The 22,905-nt window shown below is 34.1% G+C and overlaps 2 protein-coding genes and 1 pseudogene across 2 annotated transcripts; all 3 read left to right on the plus strand.

Moving 5' to 3' along the window:
* Positions 1-2,644: 2,644 nt before the first annotated feature.
* On the plus strand, positions 2,645-3,658 carry LOC137728566 (probable 2' cyclic ADP-D-ribose synthase BdTIR). The gene is made up of 2 exons (XM_068467317.1): positions 2,645-3,126; positions 3,580-3,658. The coding sequence occupies exons 1-2, from the start codon at positions 2,645-2,647 to the stop codon at positions 3,656-3,658; spliced, it is 561 nt and encodes a 186-aa protein (XP_068323418.1).
* A 7,703-nt stretch (positions 3,659-11,361) lies between these two features.
* Positions 11,362-12,376, plus strand: LOC137728568 (probable 2' cyclic ADP-D-ribose synthase BdTIR). Its single transcript, XM_068467318.1, has 2 exons — positions 11,362-11,843; positions 12,298-12,376. Exons 1-2 carry the CDS (start codon positions 11,362-11,364, stop codon positions 12,374-12,376), a joined length of 561 nt encoding a protein of 186 aa, XP_068323419.1.
* Positions 12,377-16,369: 3,993 nt separating this feature from the next.
* On the plus strand, positions 16,370-19,331 carry LOC137728569 (alpha-galactosidase-like; annotated as a pseudogene).
* The last annotated feature ends 3,574 nt before the right edge of the window (positions 19,332-22,905 follow it).

Here is a 22,905-nt window from a genome sequence, read left to right on the forward strand (position 1 = left end):
TTAATAAAAAGAACCAAACCTTTAAATGGAATTTGTAAACAAATGACGTGTCACCAATAGAAAATAAGCACGTTAATCAACACTTAGTAATAATTCAATCATCAACATCCACATTATTTGGTTTACAAAATTGGGTCTCTTAGCATCACCTTATTTATCACCATTAGATAAGTTTAAAATGTATGTAGTGAATAGACAGAAATTTTAAAATTTAAACTCATCCAACAGTGATAAATAGGTGAAAAACTTGTGTAGGGCTTAACTTGCCACTGAACGACGCTGAGTGGCACTAGCATCCACTCGAAACTTGTCATGTGGCAACCTTTAAATATAATTTTACCATAATTTCATAGTTAAGGTGTTTGTAATAAATATTGTTCCTAATTAATATTCTAATTCATCTAATATTTTATAATTTTCCTCTCTTTCTCTGTCACCTTTTCTTCTCAGCTTGTCCCATTCCTTTTCTTTCATTTCTTCATAAATATATGCAGCAATAGAGAGAAAAAAAAGAATTCACTTCAGAACCAAAGAAACTATCAATCGTACGTGTTGAAAATCAACCGTGTACCTATAAAATGCTCGCCTACATACATGTTGAGCCAATAGAATCATAGAAGTATCTTTATTTGTACATTTTGTTATCTTCTTATGGGGTTTGAATTTCTATACAGTAAATTATGAGAACATTTTCGTTTAAAAATAGTAGATTCAATTTGTATCATTTTTGTTGGATATTAGAGATTTGTAGGTTAATCAATTCAAGTTCATATGATGAAATCAGCTATTGAATTGAAATAAAAGGGACAAAATCAGTTACTTTCTAGTTTCTAGAATATGAAAAGTTAGAGAAGGTGGGGTCTTAATTTTTGTTTTGTTTTTTTTTTTTTTTTTTTTCAATTTTCAACGAAAAGCAACAAAACAAGGGAAGGAGAAGAGAAAAAAATGCGTGGTTGGGAAGAAAATCTAACAAGGAAAAGGAGAGGAGGAACTGAGGAAAAAAAATCGGACATTAGATAATTTTAATGGTGTAATTATTTAGTAGATAATCGTATTATGAAAATTTTAAATATAAATTATTAAACATATTGTACATAATGCTTACTAGGCATGTTTTGAGTAAATGCTAGTGCCACTCATCATTGTTTAGTAGTAAGCCTAGCTCCACATAAGTTTTTCTCGATAAATAGAGTGGTTGAACATCATTGTCACTACTTGAGGGTAGCAAACAAAAATGCACTCGAATAAATGTTCATCTGATCCCAACTGACATATGCATAAACATTTTTCTTCGTACTTGTGTTCATTTTCCGATACGACTATTTATGTGGAGCTTCATTTGCTTCAAATTAATTTTAATTTGTGGTTTTTATTGCATGAGTGGAAACTCAAACCATTAGAGTTGCTTTTAATTACACATAAACATCTCAAAATTTCGTTGCAATGGAGGAGCAAGTTAAGTATTCACATTGGATGCGGCTGGGTATGCAAGTTCGATTTGTGAACAAACTTTTAGTTTTCATGAACTGCCAACAAGCTGCTTGACAAGAACGAAGTGCTCAGCTAAAATTTGTCGTCCAAAAGGAAACAGTAATGTGGTGCTAGCTATGCGTGAATTAAGACCGTTGTGTTCTTATTGTTTTCACAACGAGTACAACACATACCGCATGCTTTGAATTTCAAATAGCCAAGTCAAAGAGCACGTTCCCATCCCCTTTGTTATATTATATTTCATTATGTTGCATAACAAATTTAATAATATTTAATTAACTTTTTTTACAAACATATTTCAATCTTCTAACCACTCTTCTAGCAATTCTATCATGAAAATAGTTAAAATTTCACCATAAAATCATTTGATAATATATGAAGAGTAGTTCAATATTTTATAAACACATGTAGTGTCTATTTTATCCTTAACGTGTAAACACATATAGTGTCCATTTTTTCTTTAATGTGAGATTCATATTCTCAACTAATATGTACTAATAGGTAACAAGGTGTTGTTAATTTATCTCTAATATTATCTCCATTAAATATTGAGTTTCCAAAATTCTTAAGGGTTTCAAAAAAAAGTTTGTAAGGGATCTGTGTGTGAGAGTCGAAAGAGATTATCTTAGAAAATCAAAAAAATAAAACACACGCTGGGCAAAATTTTAACCCTAAAAACAAAAAACAAAAATCTTCCATGCGGTTTTATATTTTATATGTATTGGTAAATTTTAAATTTTTTACAAGCCTTGAAACCATGCAAATATGTCGTGGAGTGACCAAGTAAGCAGTAAATACAATATTTAATGACGTGTTTGAAGGTGTATACTGTTCTAAGTTCTATTAAGCCTAAATAGTCAAAATTTTCAAGGCTTGCGCTTGTGCTTATACTTCTATTTTCTGTGTCTTATCAAAATAACTACCAGGCATTTTCTCAAGTCCAATCTTAAACTTGGAATATTTGCCTTGAATCAGGACCCCAAAAATCAAAATCAAACCCTCTCCGAACCTATTTATAGCTCTCTCACCCACAACCAAAATCGTAACCCTTAGGAAAGTCCAAACGAAAAACATAACCCTTAACCGAAACGGAAAGTACATAAAAACCATATCTCATATCTCATCATTTTTTTGTTAGCTTCTTCAAGGAGCCATGCAGCGTTCACCAACTTTGGTTCGCAATTTCCTCCGCCAGGGAAGCAACCAAATCCTAACCGTTAAATCACGCCCGCCATGCGACGTGTTCATTAACCACCGGGGGATCGACACCAAGAGAACCGTGGCCGGGTTGCTCTTTTACCATTTCTCAAGGCTCAACTTGCATCCTTTCTTGGACAGCAAGAACATGAAACCTGGGGACAAGTTGTTCGACAAAATTGACGCGGCGATCCACAAATGTAAGGTGGGGGTTGCCGTGTTTTCGCCTCATTATTGCGAATCTTACTTTTGCCTCCATGAGTTGGCTCTGCTCATGGAGTCTAAGAAGAGGGTGATACCAGTTTTCTGTAATGTAAAGCCGTCTCAACTTAAGGTCAGGGACAATGGAACTTGCTCCCCAAATGAGCTACAAAGGTTCAGTTGGGCACTTGAAGAAGCTAAGTACACGGTTGGACTCCCTTTCGATTCCTGTAAAGGGTACGTATATCGTTATATCATAAGGAATTATTAGATTGTCATTCTTTATTAATTTCTTATAATAAAGTTGTAAAATATATCAATCTTAAGTAAGTGAATGCATGGGTTTCATATATGTTTTTCTTTGTCTATAGATCTATACCTTTTCTCTTGTAAGAAAACTTGGAAGTAGAGAAAGTTATATTGATATGAAAAATAGTTACACTTAGTTAGGGAATAACAATATCACCCTCAGAATGCAAGAAAAAAAAATATAAAAGAGGTGAAGGACATAAACCTAAGCTTTCTTGAAGCCCAAAAAAAACATTATAAAAAAAGAGGAGGCATAAGATCTAACCCCTCTAAAATAGAATCTATTCGCACATATAATTGTTATTGGAATATGCACTAGGTTTATTTGACCGAACACTACTATTGATTTTTGCTAATTTCGTGATGTTTTGGGTGTTTTAGGAACTGGTCGGAGTTCCTAAGAGAGGCTTCTAATGCAGTGCTGCAGAACTTGGTGGAGGTAGAAGAAGGAGCATACTGAACGTAGATACCATGTGCAGGATCAAAGTTAATATGATTCACACAATCACTTGATTGCTTCACAATTTCACAAGAAAAATAAAAACAATTACTTTACAATTTCTAAAATACACACACATTTATTTATTTGTTTTATTTATTTATTACAAATTCATTGATTCTTTTGTTTAGGAGATAAATTAATAAAGAATATCTTCTAAGTTTCTAATACTGTAGATTTGTCCTTCGTTTGATTATGATACAATAAATTGTAAACATCTTCTTTTTCCAAATATTGTAATCAAAGATGTATTGTAATTGTAACAAATTCATGCTTCCTTAATAAATAATGTGAAGTTCAATTCATTGTATCTTATATCTTGTTTCTTCTTCATCCTGTACTAAAGAACAATAATACTAGTAGGAGTTAGTTCTCTCCACATTGTTAATTTCTTTTTCTTGCTACATTGATTCAATCCTCTCTTTTCTGTGTGTTTAAGAGAGGAAAATAAGATGAATAATGCAAGGGAGACCAAGATGAGCATTACCCAAAGAAGATAAATAAACAAAATTTAGTGATGTTGTAAATTGATTAATAGAAACGGGAGTTTCCTAGACAATGTACTCAAACATATTGGTCTCAAATATATAGTAAAATTGGTTATGTTCAGCATAGCAAACGGCTTCATTCGGAAGAAATCTTGATGGGAGCTGACATAAAAAGGACCAAGATCAGGCTGCATGTTATGAATGCAAACCTTGAAACGTTAGAAGTGCTGCATCAGAGAATAAGATGCATTCTCGTAAAAATGACTTATTTTACATGATAGCTTGGTTACGGGACTGTTATTTAAAAATTAGCCATCATGCGCCTCCCATTTAATTTCATATATAATAAATATTCGACCTTCTCCATCTTTAATCTTTTTCATTTACAATTTATTTCAGTAATACCCAACAAAAAAGTCAGAAAATTCTCTGAAAACGGCAAGAAAACACTAGGAAAGTCAAATGACTCAAATTTCCAAGTCCAGTTTTAATTTTTATGTACAGTTTGATTATTAAAATGCTTCTACTAACATTAAGGATTGACGTTTGTTAAAATGTTTCTCACTAACATTAAGGACTATTAACAGAAGCGGCACTAATCAAATAATTATATACATATATGTATATATTAGGATTGCTTTTAGTCATCACCAAGTTAAACTTATTGTACAAAGTCACAATGTATACATTTTAGTGGCATAGCAACAATATTGTAGCATTATTCAATTCAAAGGCAAAAGCTCGGAAATGACATCCAAATTAAGGAGAAATCTTTCAGTGCTGTAAATATGGTTCGGTACATCGACTATCATAATATAAGTCATTGAATATTATTTTTTTCAAGTATCCAACCGCTTGTATTATGATATTTGATATCGGGCTATGTTTACAGCACATTGAAAAACCTCTCCAAATTAAGATACAAATAGAATTTCCATTGTGATTACTAAGAAGCAGTACACCCAAAAATGCAAAAGGGGAAGGATTTTCTCCCCTCCTAATCTCTCTTCTCTTCCATCCCTTCTTATTTAAATGACCATAGTTAAGCCATGTCAACATCTTATATTGATTTTTTTATAAAAATAATAAAACAAAAAATGAGAAAGCTTTAGAGATGTAGGCTTTGACCGAACTGTGTTATTCTAGCCCTATATTTTGGTGTATTGTATGTGCTCTTGTTTGGCTTATGGTTGATGTGTAGTGTGGTACTTTATGTTGTCTACTAAGAAGTGTTTTACAAATAGTTCAGAGTTTAACAAATGGTGAACTACGAATGGCTTGATCCCGTCGGAGGGTACGTAGGCAGTCTAACAAAGAAGTTAGATGCAACCATAAAGTATACGAAAAATTACTACACAATCTGAATCTTGTGTTGTGCTTTGCCCATATCCTGGAGGTAGGGTATGTTAGATATATGGGTAGTTGATGACATAACGTATCAATCCTGGACGTATGTTGGGATTAAGGCGTGACACGGAAGAAGAACATGAGTTACTTACACTTTTTGTAAAAAGTTCAATTTTTGAGCTTTCGCAATCTCTATTGTGTGCCAAAGTAAGGAAAATGATATGAGTCATAAGGGTTCTCTTGGCCTTGGCCTAATTATCACTCCGGGACCCATATGGAAGAGGTCCTCCCACTAAGGAAAATGATTTAAGTTGAACAATGAAGAACCTATAAAAATACTAACATGGCCATCAACATAGTCATAATGGAGTTATCTATGTTTGTCATAACATCTTCGAAATGTATTATTGGGAGCTTAAGCAAGTTTTATAATGTTTTATAGAACTTAGTAAAATCGGTTAAAAATCGTGAATTATTGGCTCACATACCATTCTTGAGGTTTCACACTATTTTTTCAGGCTTTGCCTATATCCTGGAGGCGAGGTATGTTAGATATATGGGTACTTGGTGACATAAAGTGTCGATCCTGGACGTATGTCAGGATCAAGGCGTGACACGGAAGAAGAACATTGGTTACTTACAATTTTTGTAAAAAGTTCAATTTTTGAGCTTTTGCTATCTCTATTGTGTGCCAAAGTAAGGAAAATGATATGAGTCATAAGGGTTCTCTTGGCCTTGGCCTAACCATCACTCCGGGACCCATATGGAAGAGGTCCTCCCACTAAGGAAAATGATTTAAGTTGAACAATGAAGAACCTATAAAAATACTAACATGGCCGTCAACATAGTCAGAATGGAGTTATCTATGTTTATCATAACATCTTTGAAATGTCCTATTGGAAGCTTAAGCAAGTTCTATAATGTTTTATAGAACTTAATAAAACCGGTTAAAAATCCTGAATTATTGGCTCACATACCATTCTTGAGGTTTCACACTATTTTTTTTAGTGACTATTAAAGAAAATGCTACAAGCCAGGCATCATGCATTGCTAAAGTTAATGTCTCTGTTGGGTTTCCAGGAATTGATCGCGTAGACAGTGGAAGAGATTCAAGAGAATTAATATATATGTGAAAGGAAATTAAGAAATTACTTAATTTGAAATGTATTTATTTTCCTTCCCCATTCTTTTTCGTCCATAGGTACTGAACAAGACTAATGGCTCAATCAGAATATTATTTAAGAAGGAAAGTTACCGGTAATGAAGGAATTAGACCACTCAACCAATTGCCGTATTTGCAGTTTTTAAGCACATGACAGAATACCATAAAGCTCTGAGTTTGGTCTCAACTCTACTACCTCTCTTAAACTGGCTTTGAATGAAAAAATAAAGAAAAGAACGGAAAGTAAAGCATTTAGGATGTGCATAATATATATTTGTGTTTAGCCAAATTGACTAGAGCAGTGCGTTCCTCCGTTTATACTCAAGTTCAAATTCTCATCCTAGTTGGTTGGATGAATTGTGTAAAATTTAGAATTTACCTGCTAGGATAGTCCTACCCAAGTCAAACTAAGATTTTAAAGGATTTTAAAGGATTTTAAAAGTGATAGATTTGATAGGATTTAGGAGGATTTAAGACTCCTACAAAATTCATATGGATTTTAAAGAATTTGAATGGATTTAGTTTGTAGATTTTGGTGGATTGTAGTAGATTTTCACATAATTTTTTTATTGAAAAAAAAAAGAAGGAAAAATCTTTCCCCTTACCCTACTGTACTCGATAGCCACTTTATCCCCTCCATTTTTGGGTCACCTTTCACACAATCACGGCTCCATCTCTTTCTCAATTGATAGATCAACATAACTTTGGTAAGCTTTTGAGCACTACACCACCAACAACCATCACCACCGACTGCCATTTTGCCACAGACGTACGCTGTGGTACTTCAGTAGTGCTTGTAGTACCACATACATTAAAAAAATCAGAATGGCGAGAGAGTAGTATTAATCAAAATCCTAGATTGATCATGTCCTTCGATGATCATACATGCCTAATTAAGGTCTAAGGTTCATAATAAGAGATTCCACCAAAGTATATGGAGGTTACCTGTGTGTGGCTGGGGGTTGGTAGAGATTTAAGGACTGCCCAGATGGAAAATGATTTGAAATCCTAGGGGGTGGTGTAATCAAATTTGGATTTGAGAGGATTTTAAAAGACTTTAAAATCTTATTTTAGTCAATTAAAAATTTTTAAAGGATTTTAGAATCCATCCAAATCTAAATATATTAAAAAAATTAAGATTTTGGAGGATTTCAATAAGTTGTAAATTTTGTGGGATTTGAAAGCAAAAAGTATATATAACCAAGACTAAAAAGAATCCAACTTCACCCCCTAGGATTTCAAATCCTTCCACCACAATCCATATGAATTTTGTAGGAGTCTTTAATCTTCTTAAATCCTATAAAATCTATCACTTTTAAAATCCTTTAAAATCTTAGTTTGACTACACTTAGTCTTGGTTATATATATATTGTCACATCCCGGCTCGGGCACCCACGACATCTCGGGCTCGACTCTACCGTAGCACGATATTGTCCACTTTGGGCCCTGACCATGCCCTCACGGTTTTGTTTCTGAGAATTCACACGAGAACTTCCCAGTGGGTCACCCATCATGGGATTGCTCTCGCGCGAACTCGCTTAACTTCAGAGTTCCGATGGAACTCGAAGGCAGCGAGCTCCCAAAGGGTCTCGTGCTAGGTAGAGATGAGAATATACATATAAAGCTCACATGATCCACTCCTTTGAACGATATAGGATGTTACGTATATATATACACACACACAGACTTCTTGTTCTTAAATTCCACAAAATCCACAACGTATTGAAATCCTCCAAAATCTTTATTTTTTTAATATGTGATTTCTCAAAGCTGGTGCTGCATTCAAAGATCAGATTAAGCTGTTCGGAAAAATAATGATAATAAAAAGTAATAGGAAGGTTTACTTTCATTGATGATCAATCATAAGATTACAGCTGGTATTTATACAATGGCTTTACACACAAGATAATGCCAAATTATCCTAACAACCTGCAGTCCTATCACTACCAAATCAAACCGAATAACAAACTGAAAAATACAAAGCCAAACAATGTGAACTAAGTTTTATCTTTTACAATAGAATTCTCCTTAATAAAAAGAACCAAACCTTTAAATGGAATTTGTAAACAAATGACGTGTCACCAATAAAAAATAAGCACGTTAATCAACACTTAGTGATAATCCAATCATCAACATCCACATTATTTGGTTTACAAAATTGGGTCTCTTAGCATCACCTTATTTATCACCGTTAGATAAGTTTAAAATGTATGTAGTGAATAGACAGAAATTTTAAAATTTAAACTCATCCAACAGTGATAAATAGGTGAAAAACTTGTGTAGGGCTTAACTTGCCACTGAACGACGCTGAGTGGCACTAGCATCCACTCAAAACTTGTCATGTGGCAACCTTTAAATATAATTTTACCATAATTTCATAGTTAAGGTGTTTGTAATAAATATTGTTCCTAATTAATATTCTAATTCATCTAATATTTTATAATTTTCCTCTCTTTCTCTGTCACCTTTTCTTCTCAGCTTGTCCCATTCCTTTTCTTGCATTTCTTCATAAATATATGCAGCAATAGAGAGAAAAAAAAGAATTCACTTCAGAACCAAAGAAACTATCAATCGTGTTGAAAATCAACCGTGTACCTATAAAATGCTCGCCTACATACATGTTGAGCCAATAGAATCATAGAAGTATCTTTATTTGTACATTTTGTTATCTTCTTGTGGGGTTTGAATTTCTGTGCAGTAAATTATGAGAACATTTTCGTTTAAAAATGGTAGATTCAATTTGTATCATTTTTGTTGGATATTAGAGATTTGTAGGTTAATCAAGTCAAGTTCATATGATGAAATCAGCTATTGAATTGAAATAAAAGGGACAAAATCAGTTACTTTCTAGTTTCCAGAATATGAAAAGTTAGAGAAGGTGGGGTCTCAATTTTTGTTTTGTTTTGTTTTGTTTTTTTTTTTTTTTTCAATTTTCAACGAAAAGCAACAAAACAAGGGAAGGGGAAGAGAAAAAAAAAACGTGGTTGGGAAGAAAATCTAACAAGGAAAAGGAGAGGAGGAACTGAGGAAAAAAAATCGGACATTAGATAATTTTAATGGTGTAATTATTTAGTAGATAATCGTATTATGAAAATTTTAAATATAAATTATTAAACATATTGTGCATAATGCTTACTAGGCATGTTTTGAGTAAATGTTAGTGCCACTCATCATTGTTTAATGGTAAGCCTAGCTCCACATAAGTTTTTCTCGATAAATAGAGTGGTTGAACATCATTGTCACTACTTAAGGGTAACGAACAAAAATGCACTCAAATAAATGTTCATCTGATCCCAACCGACATATGCATAAACATTTTTCTTCGTACTTGTATTCATTTTCATTTATGTGGAGCTTCATTTGCTTCAAATTAATTTTAATTTGTGGTTTTTATTGCATGAGTGGAAATTCAAACCATTAGAGTTGCTTTTAATTACACACAAACATCTCAAAATTTCGTTGCAATGAAGGAGCAAGTTAAGTATTCACATTGGATGCGGCTGGGTATGCAAGTTCGATTTGTGAACAAATTTTTAGTTTTCATGAACTGCCAACAAGCTGCTTGACAAGAACGAAGTGCTCAGCTAAAATTTGTCGTCCAAAAGGAAACAGTAATGTGGTGCTAGCTATGCGTGAATTAAGACCGTTGTGTTCTTATTGTTTTCACAACGAGTACAAGACACATACAACATGCTTTGAATTTCAAATAGCCAAGTCAAAGAGCACGTTCCCATCCCCTTTGTTATATTATATTTAATTATGTTGCATATCAAATTTAATAATATTTAATTAACTTTTTTTACAAACATATTTCAATCTTCTAACCACTCTTCTAACAATTCTATCATGAAAATAGTTAAAATTTCACCATAAAATCATTTGATAATATATGAAGAGTAGTTCAATATTTTATAAACACATGTAGTGTCCATTTTATCCTTAACTTGTAAACACATATAGTGTCCATTTTTTCCTTAACGTGAGATTCATATTCTCAACTAATATGTACTAATAGGTAACAAGGTGTTGTTAATTTATCTCTAATATTATCTCCATTAAATATTGAGTTTCCAAAATTCTTAAGAGTTTCAAAAAAAAAGTTTGTAAGGGATCGGTGTGTGAGAGTCGAAAGAGATTATCTTAGAAAATCAAAAAATAAAGCACACGCTGGGCAAAATTTTAACCCTAAAAACAAAAAACAAAAATCTTCCATGCGGTTTTATATTTTATATGTATTGGTAAATTTTAAATTTTTTACAAGCCTTGAAACCATGCAAATATATCGTGGAGTGACCAAGTAAGCAGTAAATACAATATTTAATGACGTGTTTGAAGGTGTATACTGTTCTAAGTTCTATTAAGCCTAAATAGTCAAAATTTTCAAGGCTTGCGCTTGTGCTTATACTTCTATTTTCTGTGTCTTATCAAAATAACTACCAGGCATTTTCTCAAGTCCAATCTTAAACTTGGAATATTTGCCTTGAATCAGGACCCCAAAAATCAAAATCAAACCCTCTCCGAACCTATTTATAGCTCTCTCACCCACAACCAAAATCGTAACCCTTAGGAAAGTCCAAACGAAAAACATAATCCGTAAACGAAACGGAAAGTACATAAAAACCATATCTCATATCTCATCATTTTTTTGTTAGCTTCTTCAAGGAGCCATGCAGCGTTCACCAGCTTTGGTTCGCAATTTCCTCCGCCAGGGAAGCAACCAAATCCTAACCTTTAAATCACGCCCGCCATGCGACGTGTTCATTAACCACCGGGGGATCGACACCAAGAGAACCGTGGCCGGGTTGCTCTTTTACCATTTCTCAAGGCTCAACTTGCATCCTTTCTTGGACAGCAAGAACATGAAACCGGGGGACAAGTTGTTCGACAAAATTGACGCGGCGATCCACAAATGTAAGGTGGGGGTTGCCGTGTTTTCGCCTCATTATTGCGAATCTTACTTTTGCCTCCATGAGTTGGCTCTGCTCATGGAGTCTAAGAAGAGGGTGATACCAGTTTTCTGTAATGTAAAGCCGTCTCAACTTAAGGTCAGGGACAATGGAACTTGCTCCCCAAATGAGCTAAAAAGGTTCAGTTGGGCACTTGAAGAAGCTAAGTACACGGTTGGACTCCCTTTCGACTCCTGTAAAGGGTACGTATATCGTTATATCATAAGGAATTATTAGATTGTCATTCTTTATTAATTTCTTATAATAAAGTTGTAAAATATATCAATCCTAAGTAAGTGAATGCATGGGTTTCAGATATGTTTTTCTTTGTCTATAGATCTATACCTTTTCTCTTGTAAGAAAACTTGGAAGTAGAGAAAGTTATATTGATATGAAAAATAGTTACACTTAGTTAGGGAACATCAATATCACCCTCAAAATGCAAGAAAAAAAATATATAAAAGAAGTGAAGGACATAAACCTAAGCCTTCTTGAAGCCCAAAAAAAAACATTATAAAAAAAAGGAGGCATAAGACCTAACCTCTCTAAAATAGAATCTATTTGCACATATAATTGTTATCGGAATATGCACTAGGTTTATTTGATCGAACACTACTATTGATTTTTGCCAATTTCGTGATGTATTGGGTGTTTTAGGAACTGGTCGGAGTTCCTAAGAGAGGCTTCTAATGCAGTGCTGCAGAACTTGGTGGAGGTAGAAGAAGGAGCATACTGAACGTAGATACCATGTGCAGGATCAAAGTTAATATGACTCACACAATCACTTGATTGCTTCACAATTTCACAAGAAAAATAAAAAAAATTACTTTACAATTTCTAAAATACACACACATTTATTTATTTGTTTTTTTAATTACAAATTCATTGATTCTTTTGTTTAGGAGATAAATTAATAAAGAATATCTTCTAAGTTTCTAATACTGTAGATTTGTCCTTCGTTTGATTATGATACAATAAATTGTAAACATCTTCTTTTTCCAAATATTGTAATCAAAGATGTATTGTAATTGTAACAAATTCATGCTTCCTTAATAAATAATGTGAAGTTCAATTCATTGTATCTTATATCTTGTTTCTTCTTCATCCTGTACTAAAGAACAATAATACTAGTAGGAGTTAGTTCTCTCCTCATTGTTAATTTCTTTTTCTTGCTACATTGATTCAATCCTCTCTTTTGTGTGTGTTTACGAGAGGAAAAGAAGATGAATAATGCTTCAATCCTCTCTTTTGTGTGTGTTTAAGAGAGGAAAATAAGATGAATAATGCAAGGGAGACCAAGATGAGCATTACCCAAAGAAGATAAATAAACAAAATTTAGTAACGTTGTAAATCGATTAATAGAAACGGGAGTTTCCTAGACAATGTGCTCAAACAAATTGGTCTCAAATATATAGTAAAATTGGTTATGTTCAGCATAGCAAACGGCTTCATTCGGAAGAAATCTTAATGGGAGCTGACATAAAAAGGACCAAGATCAGACTGCATGTTATGAATGCAAACCTTGAAACGTTAGAAGTGCTGCATCAGAGAATGAGATGCATTCTCGTAAAAATGACTTATTTTACAGGATAGCTTGGTTACGGGACTGTTATTTAAAAATTAGCCATCATGCGCCTCCCATTTAATTTCATATATAATAAATATTCGACCTTCTCCATCTTTAATCTTTTTCAATAACAATTTATTTCAGTAATACCCAACGAAAAAGTCAGAAAATTCTCTGAAAACGGCAAGAAAACACTAGGAAAGTCAAATGACTCAAATTTCCAAGTCCAGTTTTGATTTTTATGTACAGTTTGATTATTAAAATGCTTCTACTAACATTAAGGATTGCCGTTTGTTAAAATGTTTCTCACTAACATTAAGGACTATTAACAGAAGCGGCACTAATCAAATAATTATATACATATATGTATATATTAGGATTGCTTTTAGTCATCACCAAGTTAAACTTATTGTACAAAGTCATAATGTATATATTTTAGTGGTATAGCAACAATATTGTAGCATTATTCAATTCAAAGGCAAAAGCTCGGAAATGACATCCAAATTAAGGAGAAATCTTTCAGTGCTGTAAATATGGTTCGGTACATCGACTATCATAATATAAGTCATTGAATACTATTTTTTTCAAGTATCCAACTGCTTGTATTATGATATTTGATATCGGGCTATGTTTACAACACATTGAAAAACCTCTCCAAACTAAGATACAAATAGAATTTCCATTGTGATTACCAAGAAGCAGCTATCAGCGGCCAACGAAGCAGTACACCCAACAATGCAAAAGGAGAAGGATTCTCTCCCCTCCTAATCTTTCTTCCCTTCCATCCTCTTCTATTTAAATGATCATGGTTAAGTCACGTCAACATCTTATATTGATTTTTTTATAAAAACAATAAGACAAAAAATAATATGTAAAAGGAAGGGAATGAATGAGATGAGAATAAGAGGAGAGATAATCATACTCTGCAAAGGAAACCCGACACGGCCATCCACCTGTTTACATAGATAGTACTACTAGAGAAATTACTATAAATATACAATTGTGTGGGAAAATTGACCTTGAATTGAATGGACAGAACTAAGAATTTCACCCTCTTCAACTCTAACCACCATTCAGTCACCGTCCATTTCCAACCAAAAGAAGCTTCTCAACAATTCTTTGTCTGGCCAAATTATGATTTTTAAATGTTAGGACATCTAGAAATTCATTTTTTAAGCACATGTAGTATTCTATTTAAGAGGAAATTTCTTTTTATTTTAAAGTAATTAATATCTAAAGTACGTATGGTGCTATGAGGACAAAAAGTTTGCACAAGGACGAGATCTCCTCTCTTTTCACATTTATGCTTTTTATAGGAACTGAATAATATTGTTGGGCTCAATTTACTAATCTCATGCCTGATTATTTTTTTTCTAAATAGAGTTCAAATAATAACATTCTATTCTAATTAGTAACCTACAGATGTTTCGAATATGCGATTATGAGATGGAAGTTCAAAGTAAAAAGAGTAGAGAAGGAAACTTATGAATACTTTGAAAGAGACTTTAAGAAAAATGCATAAAACATAGAGTTAGTGAAAGATTTGGTGCAAAACCAAGCACAATGACATTCTATAACCGATGTTTTATTTGAAAACTTGTTAAAACAACTCCAAACAATTTAAAGGAAGAAACAAAGTAATCGAAAAATTAAAAGAATTTCATGATTCAGTCTCCGCTATGCACATCCTCTTACCTCATGTGAAGCCAAATTCTTTTTCGCCCATTTGATTTTTGAATTTGTATTTTATTCAAGCCACTATTTTCTTAAAGCCTTTATAGATTCTCATCACTCTTGCTTGTTTGACTGCATGCCTTACTTTGCGTAGCTCAAAGCCTCAATACGTGTCTAGTTATTTTACACGCGCTATATGGATTGACGAGGATGCGTGTGATGCTATGATCACTTGAGTTTTATCACTTTTTCTCACTTATGTCATGCTCACCGTTCTATAATTCTCGCTTAGATCCGTCTAGACGGCCTATGTGTTATGCAATTGGTAATCGCTTCGATTAATTTTTAAGCATTTAAAAATTAACAAATGGCGCCTAGACTTGCTTGGGTGCCCGTCCAAACTTGCTTAGGCACCCGCCTAAGTCGTGACTCTCGCTTAAACAAAAAATAGATAACTTTCGTTTTGCATTTTACTTTTTTAATAAATTGTAAGAGATTTGTTGAATACTTAGATGAACACATATTATATGTTTGTTCCTCATGTCTTCATTATGTTCTAATACTTTATAATCTATATATCATTATGCTTTGTAGTCTATATATCATTATGCTTTGTAGTTTATTTACCCACACGTAATTATGTATTTTGTATTTTAAATTACAAAAAAAATTATACAATATCGATTTAAAGAGATTGGCACACTGTCTTGATTAACAAGTCTTACTCAAATCTGAACTCAAAACAAAATTATATGAGTAGGTAAATGATCTAGTTTGATTCGAGGATCCTCCCAATATTATATACACAACGTCATCATCCAACACTCCCCTGTGTAATTGAGTTTTATTCAAATAAAGCCAACGTTTCTTTAATAAAAATGATAAATTATACAAAACTACCTTAACTACGGGTCGAACCACAATCTCATACCTCATGTTTTAAGCATTGCAATGTCATATCTCAATTTATGGATTCGTTGCAATGTAAGACTTCCGTTAAATTTTCCGTTTAAATGATAACGTGATAGGAACGGGGCCCACTATTTTTCCAATTAAAATAAAAACATTAATTAGGATAAATTATTAATTTTTATTTAGTAATTAAATTAATTAAAATTTCTTCAAGTTGCCTCCACTACCCTTCTCCTCCCCCTTGCCGACTCCCCTCCCTAATACCAGTAGCATCCACCCACCTATCCCTCCCTTTCTCTCAGGATTCCCTCTCTCCCTTTGATCTTTCATTTTCATTGTTTATCCGTTTCTCTCACGTCTCTCTCTCCATTTCTAACAAACTGATAAATGAGGAAAAGAGAGAAAAGTTGGCGAGCCAGCCCGTGGAATCACAAGGCGGCGATGGAGGTGGGGGGTTTTCTGGGAACCGTTTGACTTGCGAAATACCCAAGTCCTTTTCGATTTTCGCCATAACCGCTTTCGCTCAAAACCCGGGTCTATGCGGGTCTCCGATGCAGAGCTGCAAGGGCACATCAAATGACCCAACCCGGACCGGATTCGAGGCATTTCTCGCAACACCAACTGGAGTTTTCTGAGGTTCCCTCCTTACCATCAACGACGGTGTATCAGCCGGTATGGAGGAACTCGACGAGGCGGCCGGAGTGGGAGGCCGTGGGCGGCGAAGAAAGCGTTGAGGTCCAGGGAGATGTCACTGGGGATCAACGCAGGAAATTTGGTTGTGTTTAAGGAGAGAAAGGGAGAATGGGGATGGAGGAATGAGTGAGGGGAGGAAGAATGGGGACGGATGAAGAAGCGATAGCAGGGAGAGGACGTGAGGAAGAGAGTTTTTAATTATTTAATTAAAATTAATAATATATTAATATTAATTTTTTATTTCAGTTGGGAAAAGAGTGGGCTATGCTGGTGTCACGTCATTATTTAACAGATAAATTGATAAAAAATTTAATAGAAGTTTGATATTGTAATAAATTCATAAGTTGAGATATGATATTGCAATGTTTAAAATATGAGTTATGAGATTGTAGTTCAACTCATAATTAATGTAGTTTTATGTAATTTACCTTAAAAAAAAATATATTTGTGACCTAAAGAATATTTGTGGAGTATCCTTATTGTATAATGTTATTTCTTACTAAAAGAATCTAAGACTCTAAGTAGGTTGTGTCGATACATCCACCCCCGTCTGCAATTGTATAAATATGGCGTTATCTGTTTGTATTTGCCCATTTTCACATTTAAACTTCTGTCACACTCAAAAATCCTTCCTCAGTCTTACTCTTCCCGCACTAATTTCTTAGCCTCTTTAAAGCTCTTGGATCAGATCTCATACAAATATTCATCACACTCTCAATTTCTGCCACAATGGGTTGGTGAGGCAGGAGCTCACTCTTTGTTCTGCTTTTGTAATATCACAATAGTATATATCGTACAGTTGCAGTACTTGCTTTTGTAATTTATATTTTATCAATAATTAAGCTCGTTTTAACACGAGCATCCAGCCCTTAACCAATTGACAATAGTTGAAGAGGCTCAAAAATTTTAAGTGCTTATGCTAGACTTCCATATTTCCTTCAACGCTTCCTGCTTATTCATGACGCAACATTTTGTGTTGTGTTACTAGAAATTTTGTTTCTAATAGTTACTAGTTGCCAAATTGTGAATCCAAACTTTCTTATAAAGAATATTGCGGCATTATCATTGTGATTTTCGTTTGAATTTTGGACTATACATCAGCTGATGCTCTTGTTTCGACTGACTTGGCAGCACTTGGATACAAATATGTCAATCTAGGTCAGTATCCTCACATCAGTTCCTTTATTAGTGTGGTTTTGAGTGAGCTTTTTGCTTGTTATTCTGTGGACCAAAAAAGAGAGATGATTGTTGGGCTGAAAGAAACAGAGACAAGAGGGGTAATCTAAGAGCAAAATCATCAAAATTTCCTTCTGGAATCAAGGCCCTTGCTGATTATGTTCACGCAAGAGGTTTAAAACTTGGCGTATACTCTATGCTGGGTAAATACATGTTCAAATTCTTTGTTATCTGAAATAGCACCCGGCATATCATCATTACTTCTCATCTTTCTGTATTTTTAGTTATTATACTTGCAGCAAGACAATGCCAGGCTCACTTGGGCATGAAGAGCAAGATGCAAGAACCTTCGCTGAATGGGTTTGTGTCCGTTACTATTCTACTGTTCTACATTAACATATATAGTTTGTCTTGTTTTCTACCTTTGATGAAACATCAACACAAAAAAACTGAACTTGAGCTGATCGGGGCACTTCGCTGTAGGGTGTCGATTATTTGAAGTACGATAACTGCTACCATGATGGTTCTAAACCTAAAATTAGATATCCTAGAATGAGTTCTGCATTACGAAAGGCTGGAAGCCCGATTCTGTACTCCATATGCAAATGACCTCATGAAATCGTTCTACATATACTCTAAATTTGTTTACAAGGTGTTTGTTTGCATCACTAGAAAGTTGGAACCTTTTTGGTTTTGTCAAACAAAGCTTTGGTAAAGAAATATGTTCTTGAAGGGGACAAGAGGATCCTGCAAAATGGGCTGGTCGGTACGGCAACGCTTAGAGAATTACAGGAGACATTAAGGACAACTGGGAATGGTTCGATCGAAAACAATTCCTTTCTTCTTTCAAGTTCTCAACCTGAATTCTGATATGCCAGAGAATTCTAACTATGAAAACATTAAGACGGTTGCTTGAATTAATCTAATGTATACTACAATTTTAGTATCACGTCGAATGCAGATCAAAACAACATTTGGGGGAGATATGCAGGACCTGGGAAGTGGAATGGTAATATTTTATGTTGTTGCATTGACTGCCCTGTTGTGTTATCTTTCTTAAAAAAAATGCTGTTTAATTATTTGAAGTTTAATTAATCGTAATAGATCCTGACATGTTGGAAGTGGGAAATGGAGGGATGAGTTTTGAGGAGTACCGGTTTTAGCATTTGGGCTGTTATGAAAGTTTGTACTTTCTACAGTCTGATAAATTTCAGTTCATTGGTTTGACTCGCATATATACATCGATGGTCCCAAAAATATAATTGCAACATGCTCCTTTACTTGTTGGATGTGACATCCGATCTGCAAGCAAAGAAACTCTTCAGATTCTCAGAAACAAAGAGGTCATTGATGTTAATCAGGATCCAGTCGGAGTTCAAGCAGGGAAACTGCGATCTAAAGATGGCCTAGAAGTATGTTGTAGTGTAAAATGCCGCCATTTTCCATAACTTCTACAATTAATTTTAGATTACTGACTAATCATGCTTGGGCTGCAAGGCATATGCTGACTTTGAATTTGATGCAGGTGTGGGCAGGACCATTACAAGGAAAAGAGTGGTGGTAGTGTTGTGGAATAGAGGCAGGTCATTATTCATTAGCACCTATGACTATGACATGGAGGAAAGTTGGACTCTCACCACATACGTCTGTTGTAGTCCGAGATATATGAGTGGTATGACTGCCACATTAAAAACATTCTCTTTCTAGTACCTCATAAAATAAATGAACTATATCTTAGTCCTCACTAACAGCAAACCGTAATGTCATTTGGTTGCAGCACTCATTTGTTTCAAGGAACATGCAAACTAGGCTGACTGCAAATCTTCATGGTTGTAACTGGTAAGATGTATGTCCTGATTACTTAATTAGTCCTACCACAGGGGATTAATATCTCCAAAGATTTATAAAATAAATATATAAACATCTATTGAATTGAATGGTTTGACTTGTATATTGAATGAGAAGTTATGGGATTGCTTGTTCGAATTTCTCCATTGCCCTTTCCGGAAACATTACCCCATAAGGAAAAATAATAGAACCACTTAGAAAATGTGCACAAATTGTACAATCTCTCCTATTCATATGAAAGGCTTATTTTAACAATAACCCTTTGTACACTTTATCAAGTCTCACTTTATCACTGCACTTTATTAGGTCTCACTTTTCTTCTTGTACTCTTATTTAGTGTCCCAGCTTACTCTATCTGTTAATTTTGTTAACTATACCATGAAGTAGCTGATGTTGCATAAACATTACATTTAATTTCTCCATTAATATCAAATACAATTAGAAAGTTATTGACATTTTATATAGATGAAATCCCTTATTAATATTTTGCAACTTTGAGCTACCCCGGTCCAACGTGAGGCCTGCTAAGTCCATGCATAAAAAATAACTAGCTTTCATGCAAGTGTTTACGCGTGTGCTTAAGGCATTTTTTGAATCACGACGTGCTACACGCCATTTACAAGTTTTAAATGTATTTATATGCATGAATTGCTTCTATAATTTTTTTTATGACAAAAAGAAAGTCAAATATTTGAACTAAATGTATAATATTAGACCATGCTAGAAGAAACCCCTTAGTGTAGATAACATCATTTGTTTAAAAAAAAAAAATTCAGTTAACAACTAATTGAATCACATTATTATGAGTATGCGAAAAACCTTTTTTATAACTGGCACTACGCGCACTAGTGCCACTACACTAGGCGTCTTGGCTCTAATGCCACTGCACTAGGCCCCCATCCTCAAATTACTCATGTATTATTTATTAATTATTCATCTATTATTTGATGCATTATTTTGGATTTCTTTTGAATTTTTTTGTTTGGGAGTTATTTTTATCCTAAATTTTTTGGTGAAGGCAGTGACCCCAAAAGGGTCTCCTGGCTTTATATATAAAGATAAAATAATTGCGTCACGGTGGCTACTCGATATATCGATTAAGAGTTTGTTCTCTTGATCAGCCAGTGACTAAACACTAAAGATTTTTGGTCACCCATCTAAAGATTTAATATCAAGGTTGAGATTAAACATTGAAAACATCTTCATTCATTTTCCGTCTTTGATATAAAATTCAAAGTTGAATGAACATTTCTGATTGATTTAGAGGACAATTAGTGGAGTGAAAATGACTTGCTAAATACAAACTGGAATTTGAGACTTCTTTCTAGAAACATTATTCATTAAGCCTTAATTTCATTTCGAACTTTGAAGTCGGGCCAAAAATGATTAAAAATTGTTTTAACTTGAAGCCACGATGTTCTAGATACTATCTGACCTTCGAGCATGCTCATGTGCATGTTTACACAATTTTGCACGATATGAACTAATGAAGTGTGATGGGTCGCAGATTTTAAGCCACAGAACACCATGTTGTAGCACACATGATAATGGCAGCTGTCATATGATTATAATTTTAATTAAGAAAAGAATTTTTTTTATGTTCACGGGCATCCGGGCCAACCCACTTGTTGATTACCTAAACGTTTTATAATCATTTTGATTAAAGGAAACTGTCATTAACATTCTAAAATTTTCATTCTGCACTCCTTACAAATTTATTTTTCTTATAATTATAGAAAGTTGAGAGTGCCAAATTAATTTTTTGGAGTGCTAATAACAATTCTCTTATTGAAATTTAAATAAATGCTTTTAGAAAGCACTTTTATAGCTTATAAATGGTTTACGTTTTTTTTCAAACATTTGCATTAGTGTTTTTTATAATCATATAGCGATTTTAGCTCTTCCAAAAGTATTCCAATCAACACACCAATAAATTAGTGTGCATTCAAATTAGAACTTTTTTACTACATTTGGTAAAGCGAAGCTAAGTTGTATCATCATCATGCATCAACTGTAACATCCCACATCGTCCAGGGGAATGATCCTTAAATGTATATTCTCATCCCTACCTAGCACGAGGCCTTTTGGGAGCTCACTGGCTTCGGGTTCCGTAGGAACTCCGAAGTTAAGCTAGAAGGGGGCTAGAGCAATCCCATGATGGGTGACCCATTGGGAAGTTGCTTGTGAGTTCCCAAAAACAAAAACCGTGAGGGCGTGGTCGGGGCTCAAAGCGGACAATATCATGCTACGGTGGTGGAGCGGACCCGGGAAGTGGTTCCGCCCGGGCCGGGATGTGACATCAACTATATCATTGACCCTAATTAAGCTTTAATTAAACATCAGATAATGAAGAAATTAATTCCACATCCCTCAATCATAAGCTGATCACAGATCACTAATATAACTTATATTATGCCTGCATGTGGCTATTAATAATACTAAATAGATCTCATCAGCAAAGTTTGGATTTTGTGATGCTCAAAGCATCCCAAGTTACTGATCAATGTTATATGGTACAGAAGCAAAACTGCAAAGGTATGTAAAGCTATAGAAGCAAAGCAAATGACCTCATTTGTTTGTATAATTTGTGGATGGTGATGGATGGTTTTGGTTAGGGTGGTGCTATTTATACATTCTTTTTTATCTTCCATACATTCTTATTAATTTCTTTCATTTGATCATCTTCAATTCATTTGATCCGACGGTCGAAAATTTAGAGATGTGTGTGAAATGTAAAAAGAGGTGTATGGATAGCACCACCAATGCTCATCTAAGGTCTTAATTTTGAGACACTTTTTATGCGAATCAATAGATTAAATTAACGGTAGCTATGTTTATTAGCTTAAATACTCCATGTTACACCTAAACAAAATATTAAATGATAAAAATAAAAAATAAAATAAAAAATAAAAAAAAAAGAGGGAAGAAGGTTTCGCATATTCCCTCCATCTGCAAAACCCAGCCATCCTAATCGTGTATCCCAACAATCAACGTGAATGAAATAGAGTAAAGAAAATCCAACAAATCCAATAACATAAAAACCTTAGTAACTTTGCAAACGCAACAGGGCCAACACCATGTTGAATAAGAAGAGTATACAAGATAACTCTAATGATCCCAAGAAGAAGAAAATAGAGCACACTCTTAAAGAAAACTCACAAAACAAACTAATTAGCAAAGCTTTTCTTATTTAGCTCTAGGCTTTGTTTTTCCTTGGATGATGTACAATGCTTGAGGACTTGGGTATTTATAGCAAACCAAATGAAAGCTACACCACACACTTACTTCACCTACAACATCCACCTACTTCACCTACAACCTCCACTTACTTCACCAACCTCACACACTTACTTCACCTACAACATCCACCTACAACATCCACCTACTTCACCTAC

This window comes from Pyrus communis, chromosome 3 (genome assembly GCF_963583255.1).
Source record: "Pyrus communis chromosome 3, drPyrComm1.1, whole genome shotgun sequence".
Taxonomy (NCBI): Eukaryota; Viridiplantae; Streptophyta; class Magnoliopsida; order Rosales; family Rosaceae; genus Pyrus; species Pyrus communis.

Bases quoted from the DNA above. Each gene is read 5' to 3' on its own strand.
- LOC137728568 (XM_068467318.1), top strand. From the start codon at position 11,362: ATGCAGCGTTCACCAGCTTTGGTTCGCAATTTCCTCCGCCAGGGAAGC. The intron at 11,844-12,297 runs GTACGTATATCG...TGGGTGTTTTAG, and splicing joins CCTTTCGACTCCTGTAAAGG to GAACTGGTCGGAGTTCCTAA.
- LOC137728566 (XM_068467317.1), top strand. From the start codon at position 2,645: ATGCAGCGTTCACCAACTTTGGTTCGCAATTTCCTCCGCCAGGGAAGC. The intron at 3,127-3,579 runs GTACGTATATCG...TGGGTGTTTTAG, and splicing joins CCTTTCGATTCCTGTAAAGG to GAACTGGTCGGAGTTCCTAA.